Source organism: Macadamia integrifolia, chromosome 5 (genome assembly GCF_013358625.1).
Source record: "Macadamia integrifolia cultivar HAES 741 chromosome 5, SCU_Mint_v3, whole genome shotgun sequence".
In the NCBI taxonomy this organism is placed as follows: domain Eukaryota; kingdom Viridiplantae; phylum Streptophyta; class Magnoliopsida; order Proteales; family Proteaceae; genus Macadamia; species Macadamia integrifolia.
This window is the reverse complement of record NC_056561.1, coordinates 36,265,584-36,282,932: the sequence shown is the minus strand read 5'-3', so window position 1 is coordinate 36,282,932 and position 17,349 is coordinate 36,265,584. Positions and strand designations below refer to the sequence as shown.

The window sequence follows — 17,349 nt, the reverse complement described above, 5'->3', positions numbered from 1 at the left end:
GTTGATTTTTTTCTTATCTCATCCTATTTTGAGAGAGAGAGAGAGAGATGATGATGATGGCGGCTGTAGAAAGAAGGAACAATATTGAAGAAAAAGCAAGGAGAGAGAGAGAGAGAGAGAGAGAGAGAGAGAGAGAGAGAGAGTTGAGATTTCCCAACAAAATCGAAGGAGGAGTCCGCTTATATTGGATTTTTATTTTTTATTTATATAAAAAAAATATTAGACAAGTTAAGTAACCACATCCGTCATCTCTCCACCCTAAAAACTAGGAAACTTCTATAATTTATAAATATTCACTACCATACCTCTCCCCTCTCTCTTCCCTATACGTGAGGGAGAGTTTAAAAAATAAAAAAATCCACAATTCATAATTATCCACTACCATAATCTTTCTATATTCTCAATATCTTTTTTTCCTTTTATTTTATACTAATAAAAAAAAATTAACATATATCTTTCTATATTCTCTCCCTTAATTTCTCTTATTCCCTTTTAATATATTCACTTTCCTTTTCCTCTCTTCTCTCCTTCAGTGATCCATGGCGCATCTCCTAAACAGTGTCTGGCGGGCATCCAACGGCCAGAAACGCCTTGACACGGAGCCCAAGGTGATCACACGCAGCCGAAGGCATTGCTAGGTATTGGATGCGCGCCGGACATTGTCTTGCGCCACAGAGGAGCCAAATCCATCTCCTTTCCATTCCACTTCCGTTTGTTGAAGGTGAGAGGGATACTATGCATCAACTTCTTCTTGTTAGCTTTTGGTTTTTGATGATAAAATAATCATGTTCTTCTTTGATCAAAGCGAGGGAGATTGGAAGTTAATACATTAGCGAATGGTCTTGCTAAACATGCAGCTGCGACTAGATCCTCACAAGTATGGTTGTCTCCCCCAAGATTCTTGGTTAATGATATAGAATGAGATGCTATGGAGAAACCAAGATTCCGATTCTTGTGAATCTTGAGTTGTGTTAGTTTCAATTTTATTTCGGTTTCCTTCTCCGCCGATGACAATACCGAAGGTGGAGTAGAAAATCGAATTTTTTGGTATGTTTCAGCCTTTTTAGGTTAATTGTATTTCATTCATTCTTGTTAATATATTACTTTGCTGACCTTAAGCAAAAAAAAAAAAGCGAGGGAGACTGGGAGAACAATGGAGACTCTGCTGTCCCATATGTTGGAATCTTATTCCCTGATGAGTTCTCTATTTCTTTTCTTCCCAAAATTCAAAATTTTTCTTTTTTGTTGTTTGTTCTGTTTGCAAATGAGGAATGGATGCATGAACAGTAACCAAGCACAACGTTTATGGTTTTCACGGTTCTCCTTTTTCAGGTGGTGGTGATGAAGAATCGAGGAGCAGCTTCTCAGGGAGGGAGGCATAATGGAATCTGTTTTTATTCCATTCTCCAAATTTCAAGAAATTGTTCCCCAGGATGCTAGGAACGTTTTGGGAGGAAAAGACAATGGCCCTGCCAGGAAGGCATTGCTGGTTGCTACACGCCTTCTCCAATTCCTAATCCAATAGCAGAATTAGATGAAGATTTTGGAGGCTCAACAAGGTAGGAGGCCTCATCTTTCTTACACCGTCGGTCATTCCAGTCCTTAAGTCGTAGCATGAGAATGGACAATGACATGTCAACCCCATTCAGGACGAGTGATTATAGACTATATATATATATATATATAGGGGTTCATTAACTCCAAGGGGGTAGCCGAGTTGACAAGATATCTTTATCTTAGGAAGTGTGTAGTTTTGAGTTTGACTCCCCTTACCTCCTTGGGCCACTCACATGGGATGTTTAGTGTTTTTCACTACTTTCGGTGAAAGTTGAATAATTATCATTCAACCCCAGTATCACCTGATCTATATAATTATAGGATCAATATGAGCCCGTGGGACTAGTCAAAGTAGAGACTTGGACACTAGTTGTACAGATTCATCTTCCACAATATCAAACCTTCATTAGAAAATTCTTCTTTGTGTCTCTACATTTTTAGAAAGGTCCCTCCCTCTAAGAGCAACATGCTTGAAAAGATTCACATTATTAACCCCCTAAGAGATTTGGATTAATGCATCATCTTTCTTGGGAGAAAATACAAAACAAAGATACAAATCCAATCGACTTCTAGAATCTAAAAGAGCTCAAGAAAGATATATATCCAATGGAAAAAGATTCTCCGAGCCCCCAATTTGACTATCGCAACAAAAAAATCATATATTTGAATCGATTTAAGGACCAATGCTAAGATTTTTGGAACTGATTCAAAGGGATCGATTTAATTCCTTGTTTTGAATCCTAAGTGTGAAATAAGGATACACATTTTTTGACCAAGTTTCTCTACACCCATAGAGTTTTTCACGAAATTATGTATTCATCTTCCATAATATCAAATCACTAGTACAAAATTCTCCATGAATCTACATGCTTAGAGAGAGTCCCACACTCCAAGAATAGTAGGCTATTCTTATTTTAGGAGAATGATCATTGATCATTTGAATAGGAAACATGTGGATATCTTTCTTTTTTCTATTTTGTTTTGATAACATCATGGTCAGCCTTAGGTTAACAACATATAACTTTAAATATTATTAAAAAAAGATAAAGATCTGACTTTAAATCATTTTTCAATGCCTTCTTAATAACTAACTTTAGATTAGAGATCATGACCTTTTATGACATAATCAATTCTCACATCTCTCCTTTTCATGACATTATGTTGCTTCTACGCTCATATCTCCGTTCTTGTGATGTAATTGTTGCTTCTATGCTCACATCTCCTTTCTCATGATGTTAATAGCTAACAACCAGATTATAAAATGTTTCTTCTCCACTCTTTATCTTCTATGAACATGATAGTTAAAGTACTTCAAATTAATTTAAAATTGCTTTTAGGATTATGATCGTTTGAATCGAAAAGAAGTCGTTCAATCCTTTTCTTCTCCAAATATTGTAAAAGAAGGTTGACTTTAAATGGTTGATAATAAGGTTGACTTTAAATGAATAAACTTTTCAACACAACCTTCATAATTAGTTGGAAATTAGAGATCATGTTCACCAAAATAATGCTCACATCTCCTTTTCTCATGACGTAACAACATCATATATGTTGTATCATGAATATGAAAACTAATTTTTATTAGTTAAAAAAAAAAAAATTATGCAACTTCTTGTCTCCAAAATGGTGATCAATATAAGATTTGGAATAATGTTCTCTGTGGGGAGAGGGGAGAGCAAAACCTTCACCACAGTCTGTCTCTCTCCTCTCCCATGTGAAATGACCTATATAGGCAAAGGAGATATAGGTTTGGATCGGGATCATCTCCTAAGCGTTGATTGCCTAGGTCTTGCCCATAACTACTTGGGTGATCAACACATATTCAAGCGATGATCCAACGGCTCTGGACACGACACTTTTGTTCTGATCAGTAGAAGCACAGTCATTGGATCACCACTTGGATATGTGTCGATCGCCTAGATAGTTATGGACATAATTGGGCAATCAGGGCTCAGGAAAGGAGCCGGATCCGATTGTGGGAGGCGCTGGTGGAGGCAGCACTCCCATAAGATTTTCTTACTTTTTTAGGAAAATGATCATTTGAATTGAAAAAATATGAATTTCTTTATATAAATATATATATATATATATATATATAACACTATAGAGTTGAATGACAAAAGAGGAATGCTCCTGACTTATCCTTCAAATTTTTTACTTTGAATAGAAGTAAAAAAAGGTGGCGGTTGATGACAATCTCTAAACTTAACCCATATTTATCCAAACTCTCCTATGAAATACTTCTTTTCTGATTCCCCAATTAATCTTTCCACTCTCTTTTTCCACTAACCTTTTTCTCAGATTACTCTCTGGTAGCACATTTTGTTATTTCTTTAATGGCAAAAAGATTGCCACACTACTAGTGTGAAATTGCTCTCTCACGTGAATTTTCTTATTATTTTTTATCACCTGCTCTGAACATATGGAGTTCATATGAATGATACCCTTTTCAAGACATTCATCGGTGTGACATGCATTCCTAAATGTGGGGAAATCAGTTCAAGACGGAAGAGTGTAGTAGAGTGGGTTATAATCAGGTGGGCAGTTGAGCCAGATTTTTAAAATCCTAACAATGTCCCATTAGCTCAACCCATAGTCAGCTGATATATTGCAGTCTAGGCCCAGCCATACTAGGCTCAACCCAACCAACCTAACCCAGCTCTAATTAATCTAACTGGGCTGGGCTGGGCTAAGTTGGCCCTGATTGATCCTGACAGCCTTTGTTTGTGTCATCTCAAAGTTGGGTTAGCCTTGTTATTTTTCTAGCCCCTAATTATTTATCAGATACACAGAGTCAGGCCAGACCGAACTCAGCCCAAGGTCTCGGCCCGACCCTCCCAAGAGCCTGAAAATCTCAACCATAGCTGTCCAGCCCAAGGCTTATTGGGCTCAGGGCGGTCTTGGGCTCACCGGGTTAAACTTGCACCCCCTAGCTGCAGTAGCAGATGGATTGGGTTTGAGCTGGAAAAGTGGAGTAGATTTAGAGAAGGCTCGATGCCTCCGCGTGTAATCTCATTGGCTCTCACACTGATGTAAGAACCACACTGCCTTTAGGGAACCTTTTCCCAGTAAGCAATTAACACCCTCCCGAATCTTTGACATCCTCATTGACTCAATGTTTATGGCTTTTTTCTAAAAATAATCATTTAAAATTCAAAAAGAACATAGGTTTAGATTAAAGCTTTATAGATGAGAATAAGCTCATAGTAAATAATTGCTTAATATTTTTTAATGAGTCATTAATTAAACTACATACGATTCATAACAGTATCAGTATTGGGTCGATTTAGCTGACCTGATCCACTTTTTGGCCGATCCACCAGATCCATAATAGTATCCGTATTGGGCTCCAGCAATACCGATACATATCAATATGATACCAATACTTAGAACCATGTCCAGGAGTCATTAATTAGACTACATTTACACATCCTATGGTTTTGCCCCTATAAGCGTCCTTAGAGCTATAATTCTCATACCCTAGAACGTATCCTTTTTCAATTTAAAGATAAGGTAAGGTATGACTTTCTTAAGGAGCCAAATGTCTCGTATTCTAATTAGTGATGCACATGAATGGATTAACGAGATTCCATTCTAGTTTGAAGGCCGAAGCGGTGTTTTGGTAGTGGATTTAACGTACATGAGTTGTCATTGGTTTGCTTGTGGTGGTGGGCTTTATGTTAGTGCATTAAACCACTATTCATAGATACCCCTAGCTTTAGTTGTGGGTTGATTTTCTAGTTTTCAATGCGGAATTGTGTGTTACGTAACTAGTTTTCAATGCAGTGTTATGTATTAATTACATAGTTTTCAATGCGGAGTTCTGTGTTTGAGTTGTTATTTTCATGCTTAGGAGGGCTGTCAATAATTTGTTATCTCATTCTTCCTTTCATAAAGGTATGTTGGGTGATAAATTGTCTTGGTAGTGGATATAATGGATGTTTGATGTTTTGGCTTGATCGATCTATATGGTACGTCAGGTAAACAACTAGTACCTTATTATGGTCTGTCATTATAAACTTGTGGCAGATCTACAGTGGTGCTTTAGGTTGACAGACGACACTTATTATAATTAATCATAATCCGTCAATCTTTTTGCATAAATCTTTACGCTCGTCTTTGCTTAGAATCTCCATGTAACCGACCCCAGTAAGTTGAGATCAGGTTTTGGATGTTGTTGCTGTTGTTATAAGTTATGCATATTTGTTGTCTGTGCATAGTATTCATTTTTCTCGCCACATTGCGAAGGCGCTATCGTGGATGGGACAAAGGACTATCCCTACTGTGTTTCAATGGAGAAGATCACATAGGTGGTTGTGAAAATAAAACCTTCAGATTAATTACACAATTTTCATGTTGAATATCTTCAGATTTCTAGCTAATGAATTGATTTTGGGGGGTTTCAGGTGGTATCAACTGTCATGGCAAAGCACCAGCAACAAGGGAAACTTTTGCCTCAATCAGTGATGCTGGTGCACTAGCTAGTACTGTAAATGGTTTTGAAACTAAACAATAAGCTTACAGGCCCAGAAGTGGGATGGGAAGAGAATTCCAATCCTCTGTGTAGTACTTAAGAAGGTTGATGAACAGAAAATTTATGCTTGATAAGAACTAGTGGATGAAATACGAAAAGTGTTTGGCCTACAAGAAATTAATAAGCAATTAATGGTTGTAGTGTGAAGAGAGAGAGAGAGAGAGAGAGAGAGAGAGAGAAATAAAGGTCAATTTACAAATCAGAAATACTTTGATAATCCCAAGAAAAGTCAATGTCAATAAGTTACATTGGTTTATTTAATGGCGATAGTGGCAGACTTTAGCTGCGGTTCTCCTAGAGATAATCTCTCCAGAGCTTAATTTTTCTTAATCTGTTTGGTAGCTTGTACAGGATTATATAGATTTCTGCCATCCTCCCCACCCCCCTGCATTAACTGCTATGGTCTTCCACATGATTCCCCAGCTTTAACACCATCGCGTTGTCATCCTGTCAAGACTGAACCGACCATGCCAGAAGCTTCTCTCCCTTTCTGTCTCTCATCCTGTGATTATCATAAACCAAAGGGAAAGAGAAGAAGATGATTAATCTCATGAAACCCAACTCAAAATATAGATCCAGAGGCAGACATTATCACTTTACCTTGGAGATATGTATCCAAGACTCAAGTGTCTGGAAAGCTTTCCCTGTGTGATGCGTTTCTCTGGCCAGGGTTACTCCTTCACTCAGGTTGCTCACATGCCCACTCACTAAGAGAGCTGCTGCAGCATTTAGTATCTGTTCGATTGTTCAGGCAACCAAGAGAAATGATTTCTCAGAGGGTATGTTCATGTTCACCAGCAACCCAATTTATCAATTTTCTACCATCTTCCTTCCAAGTACAAAGATTTTTTTTTTTTCTTTGTGGTGTTTGAATTATATGTTGTTTAATGGAACTCTGTACTCCTATCAAACCCTATTAGGAGAAATTGCAGAAAGAAACCTTGTGGTACCTTCTTTACCTTCTGATCAGAAGTTATTCAAGATTTTCTTTCTACTCTTCCTGATTTGGTGTCACCTTATTATTCAACAAAGGTATTGCTCAGAAATACTTACAAATGCATCTGCAATGGGTCCTCTTTCCCCGGAAAGAACATGCCTCAGTACCTCTGCATTATACTCTGGACCACCACCTCGTAAGCTTTCCAGTGTACACCGTTGTATTCCAAAATCCACTATATACGTAAAGTTTTAGGGTTTGGTTAGAATCTTAAAACTATCAAGTGGAAGCAAGGGACAAAAAGTAGGAGGAAGGCATGCTTTGATGTCTGTAGGTTTAAGACCAAAACTACAATGTTCATAGTCTACTATGAATCGAAACAAACAAGGCAAGCAAGAAATTTACATGGATCAAAAGAAAACCTCTCAATCTTTCCAGGAGTAACATCAAGGACCAGGCCACCTCCTGCCAACACAGATTAAAACAATAGGTTTGTAAGTCCTCTTTCTGTTGCATACCAGAATTTAAAGAAAGAGAAATAGGCCATGAAAACATCAGAGGCAACTCAAGATTTAAGCATAAAAAGAAAAGGCTATTACCAAGGGGACTCATTTCATCTAAACCCTCTGAATGGACAACTAGTGCTCTCTTCATGCCAAATCTTTGTAGTGCTTTAGCCATTTTTGTGACCTGTGCAAAAATGAGCATCATTCCCTTGAGAAATATCATAGAAAATTATATGACAGTAAAAAATATAAACTGTAAAGAACTTATAGTTGAAGTCTATTTGAAACTGAAAAAATGATTATGCTTTAAATGGATAAATCAGCTCACCCTTATCCCAACTAAATGGGATCAGCTACATGAATCCTGTTAGACCATCCAACAGACACAGGAATGAACTTTTTCGTGTGGGGGGGGGGGGGAGAGAGAAAAATTTATCAGCAGGGCAAGGATAAGCCTGCTGCTTGAACATAGCTATACACGTATACTTACACGCTTCACAAACTTTAACCTATTGACGTGACGTTATTGTCAGGACATCTATCGTTGGTATCCAATGGCCCAGTCCTTTTTCATCAAGTAAAATTGGTAAATTTTCATTTGATTTCATTTTTAGGAGTGATGTAACAGATCAGTCTAATTTTTCAAAAGGTAAGAGTAATGTAGAAGCCTAGTTCGGCTAAGATTTCATCATAATCTCTTAATATTTCACTTGTCCTGGATCCCTGAAACCTACATTATGCTATTCCAGTTTCGTTATTTATTTTAGTCTTTGTTTTATCAGACTAGGCATGAGATAATTTTATGAGAGAGTATTTAGTAAAGAAAAGGCCAAAACCAACAATTCAAGTCACATATCAGCCGCTAAGATATGCACAGATCGCATGATGGCCAGATGTGTCCATGTGAACCAAATGTCTTCCAATTAAGGTATGTCTATTACTAATGAAACCAACGAGTCTGTATCATTACACAGTTTGAACTGAACTGTGAAGCTTAGATCTCTAGGGAGCATGCTACTTCTGCTTATCATCTTATCAAACTGATGCAGATTAATTACCAAAATAGGCTTGTTTTATTAGGAATAAGCCTAGGGTTAGGTTCCATACATGTTAGGCTTTTGATCCCATGTGTTTTGAGTGTAATAGACCACTTTTATGGGTCTAAAAAGGGGGCTCTAAGATTGAGTACGGGATTACTAGTTAGTTTCCATTTTCATTAGTTTCCTTTCTAGTTGGGCTTGATTTGAGTTATATTTGCTTCCTTATGAGTCAAGTTATTAATTGAGTCAAGTCCTTAGTAGTTAGTTTCCTTTTTCAACTAGTTTCTAATTTCAGTTTTTAGTAGCTATTGTATTAGGAGAATATTTGGTTTCCTTTTTGAGGAACCTTCTATTTTGTAATTCCCTCCCCCATTAACATTATAAATAAAGAAGAGGAGGCTCCTAAAGGCCTAGATGATTTTGATAAAAAAATTAATGGTTGTTGCTATTGTCTTCTACATGGAGATTTGTCTTGTGTTTGATCAAGGCTGATGGAATTGGTGTTTGATCCAATTGACTCTCAGCGGTGTGAAATACAAGAGGTCCTCTTCTAGTTATCTCCCTCTTTTCTTCCATACTCAAGGTGTTCCAGATCTGATCTACTGTTATAGGTATTTAATTAAATCACTTTTCTCTCAATTCTGTCTAGAAAATCCTCATATTTCCTATTTGATCCCTTGCTGTCAGAAACACTTTCAGACATCAGTTTGGGCAGAAATTTGGATCAAAGATAGGTCCTATCTGGGGAAGAACTCGACCCAAAGGGGAGCTCTTTCTGACCAGTGGTTTGAGAGATTTAAAAATTCTCCCTTTTCTTGTCTTTTAGTGACCTGTGACAAAGCAGAACTGAAATTGACAGATCTGGTTCAGTTCCTACTGTTCTTGTGGACTTTGGTTCATGGTATTAAGTTGATTTGGACCTATTTGAAGTCTTGTAAGCCCCTGTTATCGGTCCCAATCTGATCAAAGAAACCCTAGTATTTGGTTCAATAGCTTCAACTGTTTCAGGTCTGATTTCTCTTGTAATCTGATCTGTTGTGCTATTATCCTAATTTGACTTGTGTTTGTTCTTCGAGAGTATCCTGCTGTTTTGGGACTAGGTTGGTTTGCCGATTCTAGTTCTACATTAAGTGGTATCAGAGCAAATTTTCCTGCAATTTTCTAACCATGGCAAGTCACATCACCAATGCTGAGTTGCACAAATTATATCGTGAGTTAGCCGAGAACCAACAGAATACTGATGCTAGGCTTGAGAGGACTGAAGCCAAGTTTGATAAGTTTATGGAAGAGATGATTGCCTTTATGAGGAGGTCTGACAAGCGAGCTGAAGAAGGATCCTCTACATTGCCCCCTCAGCTCAACACTTTACGGATCGAAGACACACCTCAGAGGCAGCAATCTGATCCGGTTGTTCCCCAGGATGTTACCCGGCAATTTTCTGACAGAGATTATGGCATCAAAGTGGAGGTTCCCGAGTTCAGTGGTGAAAAAGGACCTGAGGAATTTCTTGACTGGCTTACCAAAGTGGAGAGAATTTTTGCGTATAAGTCTCTTCCAGACGTGAAGAAGTGTGAACTCATCATCACCAAGTTTATTGGGTATGCATGTTCATCGTGGGATGATGTACTACATGCAAGGTTTGTCAGAAGACTTGGACCCGTTATCAATTGGGAGGTCATGAAGCAGATCCTGACTGAAAAATTTGTTCCCCTTAATTATGAAAAGGTAATGTTTCATAAATTACTTAACTTGCAACAAGGGAACAAAGATGTGGATTTTTACACCCTCGAATTCCACAAACTGTCTTCAAGGTGTCGGCTTCAGGAAACAGACCAGCAACGGATGATGCGATATATCAGTGGGTTAAGTACTGAGATTCGACTTGAGTTGGCTAACACTGATTTCAGGTCTGTTGATGTGGCAGCGGCTCATGCCAAGACAGCTGAAGAGAAGTCCATTTATTGGAAGGGTATGCTCAAGACTTCTTCAGTTTATAGACCTCCACCGCGTATGGAGGAAAAGAAGCCTGAAGCTCGCAGAGTTGAAGAAAAAAGGTCAGAGTTCAACAAGGATAGTGTTGGGGTGAAGAATATCATATGCCATAGTTGTGGCGAGAAGGGTCACTATTCCAACAAGTGTCCCAACAGGACTCGTTCTGTGAACGTAGCAGAGAAGCAGCCAACAGAGAAGAGTGAAGATGAATCTCATTTATATCCTTATCCCCTCGAGGACAATGATATTATCGATGATGAAGATGAGGATGTAGAAGCTCATTCAGCTAGCCTTTCATCTTTTTCGAATAGACTAGTTGATAAGGCTCCTCTCTTCAGACAGAAGGGTACTCTCCTGCACGGCTCCGACCCTATTGATGTTCATGCAATTGTTGATACTGGGGCAGAAGCAAATTTTATATCTGCTGAATTTGTTCGAGCACACAACCTTGCACAGAAGCAGCTTTTCAAGAAGATTCACGTGCGAGGTTTTGGACCCACAGCTCGAGAAGAGGCCACTGCAGTTGTTCGAGTACATCTACAGTTTGGGCCACTACAGTACCATGTCACCTGCTTGGTCACCTCATTGGCGCACTGCGACATTCTTCTAGGGCGACCTTGGCAGCGACATGCAGGCATTCTCTATGATGGCGCGCGGAACACTATAAAGGTGAAACAAGGAGGTCGTATGTACTTAATGAGGCCACATGCATTATCAGACATGCCACGACGTCGACTGACTCCTGCTCCAGTGACACATCAACCTACTCTCCCTCCTCTTGGAGTTATGCTCCCTTCTGTTTCGAGATATGTGCCACCTCATCGACGAGCGATTTACAAGGGAATCTTGGGAGCACGACCTAACTCGACGGAGTCGAGTTCTTTTAAGACCGGGAGAGTTGATGCAGATTAATTACCAAAATAGGCTTGTTTTATTAGGAATAAGCCTAGGGTTGGGTTCCATACATGTTAGGCTTTTGATCCCATGTGTTTTGAGTATAATAGACCACTTTTATGGGTCTAAAAACGGGGCTCTAAGATTGAGTACGGGATTACTAGTTAGTTTCCATTTTCATTAGTTTCCTTTCTAGTTGGGCTTGATTTGAGTTATATTTGTTTCCTTATGAGTCAAGCTATTAATTGAGTCAAGTCCTTAGTAGTTAGTTTCCTTTTTCAACTAGTTTCTAATTTCAGTTAGTTTCTAATTTCAGTTTTTAGTAGCTATTGTATTAGGAGAATACTTGGTTTCCTTTTTGAGGAACCTTCTATTTTGTAATTCCCTCCCCCATTAACATTATAAATAAAGAAGAGGAGGCTCCTAAAGGCCCAGATGATTTTGATAAAAAAATTAATGGTTGTTGCTATTGTCTTCTACGTGGAGATTTGTTTTGTGTTTGATCAAGGCTGATGGAATTGGTGTTTGATCCAATTGACTCTCAGCGGTGTGAAACACAAGAGGTCCTCTTCTAGTTATCTCCCTCTTTTCTTCCATACTCAAGGTGTTCCAGATCTGATCTACTGTTATAGGTATTTAATTAAATCACTTTTCTCTCAATTCTGTCTAGAAAATCCTCATATTTCCTATTTGATCCCTTGCTGCCAGAAACACTTTCAGCCATCAGTTTGGGTTGAAATTTGGATCAAAGATAGGTCCTATCTGGGGAAGAACTCGACCCAAAGGGGAGCTCTTTCTGACCAGTGGTTTGAGAGATTTAAAAATTCTCCCTTTTCTTGTCTTTTAGTGACCTGTGACAAAGCAGAACTGAAATTGACAGATCTGGTTCAGTTCCTACTGTTCTCGTGGACTTTGGTTCATGGTATTAAGTTGATTTGGACCTATTTGAAGTCTTGTAAGCCCCTGTTATCGGTCCCAATCTGATCAAAGAAACCCTAGTATTTGGTTCAATAGCTTCAACTGTTTCAGGTCTGATTTCTCTTGTAATCTGATCTGTTGTGCTATTATCCTAATTTGACTTGTGTTTGTTCTTCGAGAGTATCCTGCTGTTTTGGGACTAGGTTGGTTTGCCGATTCTAGTTCTACATTACAAACATATCAATGGAGCTTTTACTAGATTATACCAGGAAACCAGGGGAAAAACAGGTGCTTCTACTGTGGGAAGGATTTGATATTTAGTGGTACAGTACTCCTTTCTCACCTCAGGGCCAACAGGTGAGGATGATTTTTCCAAGAAAATTTGAGTGTCCTTTAGACTTGGATCAACTTGCTTTAGAAGATACTAGTCTTCTTGTTGTGAAGGGTGGATTCTGCTAATTTGTAACAATAACATCTTTTTTCCCTTTTGTGGATCCCATTAAGCACATTGAAAAAGATATATCATATTGAACTAGTGACAAACACAGAAAGTAACAAGAGACAAAAGTAGAAACCAGCAGTGATGAACTTTCACTTAGAGAAGTGTAAACATGCCAGAACAAGCTGCATGTAAGGTAACTAATGATCATAGGGTAAACAAGACATGGTAAAAAAACCTAATAATGCTAAATTTCATTATGGTAGAACTTACCAAATCTTCCTTGTAAACACCAACAACTGCAAAAGGTACCCGTGCCGGATTCAACATAGGACCCAAGATATTGAACACAGTTTTCACTTGAAGCTTCTTCCTCACAGGACCAACAATTTTCATTGCTGGATGGTACCTTGGAGCCATCATGAAACCGATGCCTGCTTCCTTCACACATCTCTCTACCCCCTAGTATTATAATAAAAAGGAAAAAATGATAAAGAAAGAAAGGCTTAGATACATTTTTAAAAAATGTGGGAAGAGGAGTGGGGAACAACATTAACACATTAGCTTCACCAACTTAAAACACAAGAAAATATGCATTAAATGGTTTAAAGAGAACATTCAAAATTAGGATTTCTTTACTCTCTTCTTTCAGAACTCCATAACCACAAATTCACCTAATGCAGTTTCAAGAACCTTACCACTAGGCATTCTCATATGAAATCTGTTACTTGTTTTCTATTGACTCTAAAAATTATGGGCTAGATATTGAGTGAAAAAACCTCATAGAGCAGAAGTCAGAGGAAACAAGAATGGAAAACTCAATATATTCTGACAGCTCTGGTACAATTAGATATACTACGGTGGAATTCATCAGGAAGAATGAATGTCTATATCTCATAATACTTGTTATGGTCTTATTATAAATTGAATGTCTATATGTCATAATACTTGTTATGGTCTTATTATAAATTGAAAGCCAAGAAAACTAATTTGTATTTAAGCACGCCACATATTTGACATGCAATATAATTTCAAAATATGCTTGTGACTACAAATTAATGCTAAGTTTAAATATCGTATCCAGGTTAAAATAGATATAGCAGGGTTCTACACCTGGAACATAAGTGGCACAGGTTTGAAAGCCAATGTTGGGATTCTAGGTAAAACAGTCTACTTTGTTGTACGAACAAAGTTAGGTGCAGGTGGATGCAACTCATGCATTTTTTGTTCCATTCCACTGAAACAAATTCTTTGTTGAAATCGTTTTAAGAACTAGCAGAATCCAAATTCGTATTTTACAAGTACTGTATCTTGGCAAACATTAAGGATCAATGATTACTGCTGGAAAACATAGAAGGCTTAAGAGTTTTATGTTCCGATGCAATAGGATTGTTTACTGTAACTTTATTCAAACCTCCCATAGAATTAATGCAAGAAATGAAGTACATTGTGTTTTGGAACTGTTAAGAACTGCCGCTCCATTTCTTAGAATGTTACAATAGAAAAACATCATGTTCACATCAAACATTTTAAATATACAGAATTATTTTCTCTGTTCACCGGTAAATAAAATTTACACTAACCTGGGGCTCCAAGTCAATGACAACTCCCAATGCTTCCAACACATCAGCACTTCCACAAGCAGAAGAACTGGAACGGTTTCCTTGCTGCAAATCAAAGACAATGTCATCCTTTCTTCGTCTTACTTGTTTATTTAGTTTCCCATTCTAGTTTTAGCCAAACAGAGATCAACCAACAACATTTTCAGGAAACCATATCTTGTGCAAAAGGAGATATCACCTTTGCAACTCTTGCACCAGAAGCTGCTGCAAGAATAGAAGCCCCAGTTGAGATGTTAACTGTATTTGCCCCATCTCCACCAGTTCCAACAATGTCAACAGCATCACCCATATTTGGAACCTTCAGACAGTGTTTGATCATTGCCCTCGCCAATCCAACAATCTGTGTTGCAAAACTAATGATTTCGTCAAATAAGTGAAACTCTTGAATTAGTTGGAAGAATTAAAGTGAGATTAAATTTCAAGGAACTCTGTAAGTTCTACTCATCATATGTTTACAAAAAAATAAGGAGGGCTCACTTCTTCAAACGTTTCCCCCTTGGCTCTCAAGAGAACAAGAAAAGCACTGATCAATGCTTCATTAGTGTCATTCAACAGAAACTCAAGAGAAGCCTCAGCCTCATCTTCAGATAAATCTACCTTACTTATCAGAGATTCAATCAACTGCAAAACCACGAAAGACCATAAAGAAGGATTCCATTATTAATAAATAATAAAGGTAAAACCAGAGCAAAATATATCAGACGACTTTCAAACCTCCTTGAAGGATGCTATTGAATCTGTGGGACTGAGCAAAACACCTGGCTCACTCTTCACAGCTGCCGTTAAACCTTTTTGCTTGATTTGAACTGCTGGTACAGAGAAAAAACATTTCTGGGTCCCAAAGGGATTCCTTGGAGGCCTGCAAATGCCCGCATGGAAAGCCGGAATACTAACACCAAGAGCTGCCATTACAAACTTCTTGTTTCAAATTGCTCGATAACCCAATTGCAGAATTGCTCTGGGAAAGCTACTCCGCAGCCTTTCCAGATTGAATCAAAACCCACGAAGAACCACTTGAATGTTTACGTTGACCAGCCGAACAAATCAAATCTCTTTAGATTAAAACCCAGATCAGAAGAACATGTTTTTGGTATTTTGGTGGTAAAATCAAGTTGTACAGGAAAGAAAGATTAAACAAAAATAGAAACGGAGGATTCGATTCTGAACAAAAGCGCAATATCCGACATTGCCTTGATTAGAGAAGGGGACAGAGGCATTGAATGATTATAGGAAAGAATATAAGCTTTGAATGTTGCAGGATTCCAAATCAGATCATACCTTCCGTCCCTGTAACTTATAAATTTTGATTCTATGAATTAATGGATTGGGTTTCACTGCTTTGTAGTTTATACCGTGTGTGTGAGGATATTTGTCCAAACAGTTGAGAAGCGAGTCAACACGCTTGGCGGCTTTCCCACTTACGCTGTGTTTGGAACGCACGAAAAGAAAAGAAAAGAAAACCAAGCGACCTCTAATAAATTGGAAGAGAGAGAGAGAGAGAGAAAGGGGGAAACCACAGTCACTGTTCCTACCTTTCCCTCCAAAACTGAAACTCGTCTGTCTTTACTCCTTCCTCTTGTTCACAACCGCCAAAACCAGACTTGAGACGAATAGTAAAGAGAAGTTTCAGAAGTCAGGTATGAATTTGACTATTGATAGAAAAGAAATGGAAAATCTGTTTATAACCAAGGTGGCTAAAGGTGATTGTTGTAACCAAAATTCTCTCTCTCTCTCTCTCTCTCTCTCTCATATTTGGTTCTTCATGGTGAGCACCATATGAGTAGTTATAATTATTGTCAGTATGAATAATGAATACTAATACTGATTAACTCACCTAACTAGGTCACCCTCCCAATCCAGATAAGATTCTTTCCCAGAGTCCATGGATCATAGGGTGATCCTACAGCTGGGGTGACCTCAAGATGTGTACTCGGATCCTCTCAACCATCGGATCACTCTATGGTCCATGAACTCTATGGAGAGGATCCGAATTATTATATATTAATTTAATTGCTTTACAAGAAGTATCGCCCCTATGAGTCCATGACCCTATACTGGGGTTCTCTATCCAGCCCCTCAATGGGTCTTATATGCCTTCTTGTGGACCCTTCAACCTTTCACCAAAGGCACAATGGAACCAGTGGAGGCCAACTTGGTACAGTTTTTTTTTGTTAGAAATTTGGTACAGGTTCCAGTTAGTTAAATTACTTAGGTTGACACAGGGGTTGGGTTCAGTTCAAGATTGAACATGAGCCAATTTACCAGGATTTTCAAAAAGCATCTCTAACCAGTTTTAAATCTTAAACCATCATAAAGATTTGGAACATTGGTGAAAAAAATGAGGAACCTTCAGAGTTATGGGTCTCACAATATTTCAGAGATTTTTTATTCATGATCACTTTATCTACTCAATGTGTCAAAATGAGGTGTCTATACCAATATATAAGAATAGTGAAAGGAAATTTGAACAACCAACAAATAGAGGGAGATAATTATGGCAATTCATGAATGAACCTTTCATGATATGTGAAAGAAGACTTTCCCCACAAAAATTCACGTAAATATGATTAGTGACATTTTCTCCCCATTGAATTGTAGAATTTTATTTGTTTTATCTGTCCCAATTGATCATTGATTGGGTTCCATTATAGAGACCTAATATTTGATTTGATTACAAATATCTTGGATTCTATTAAAAATACCCACCATATTAGTTTGGTTACAAATAGGGAAGATTTGCTCTCTAATTAATTGGTCTACCTTAATTGGAGATGGGCATTATGTTAGTAAAAGAGATTAAGTCCCATGGTTACAAACTAAAATCATCTATTAGAGGAGTGCATTGAGAAAATACGAAAGAGAAAACCTACCTTCATTAAAGAAACAGAATGTTGTTCATCCGTACAAGGA

The 17,349-nt window shown here is 38.0% G+C and overlaps 1 protein-coding gene and 1 long non-coding RNA gene across 2 annotated transcripts; one reads left to right on the top strand and one right to left on the bottom strand.

Annotated features, from left to right (window-relative positions):
- Nucleotides 1-6,282: 6,282 nt before the first annotated feature.
- Nucleotides 6,283-15,785, bottom strand: LOC122080031 (anthranilate phosphoribosyltransferase, chloroplastic-like). Its single transcript, XM_042646887.1, has 10 exons — nt 15,154-15,785; nt 14,917-15,060; nt 14,618-14,779; nt 14,401-14,484; nt 13,091-13,279; nt 7,628-7,718; nt 7,434-7,493; nt 7,145-7,263; nt 6,692-6,826; nt 6,283-6,593 (listed from the first exon to the last, which is right to left on the bottom strand). Exons 1-10 carry the CDS (start codon nt 15,346-15,348, stop codon nt 6,534-6,536), a joined length of 1,239 nt encoding a protein of 412 aa, XP_042502821.1. The 5' UTR covers nt 15,349-15,785; the 3' UTR covers nt 6,283-6,533.
- Nucleotides 6,738-14,227, top strand: LOC122080032. Its single transcript, XR_006140590.1, has 2 exons — nt 6,738-6,870; nt 13,902-14,227. It is a non-coding gene; the product is annotated as an uncharacterized LOC122080032 (long non-coding RNA).
- Nucleotides 15,786-17,349: the final 1,564 nt, after the last annotated feature.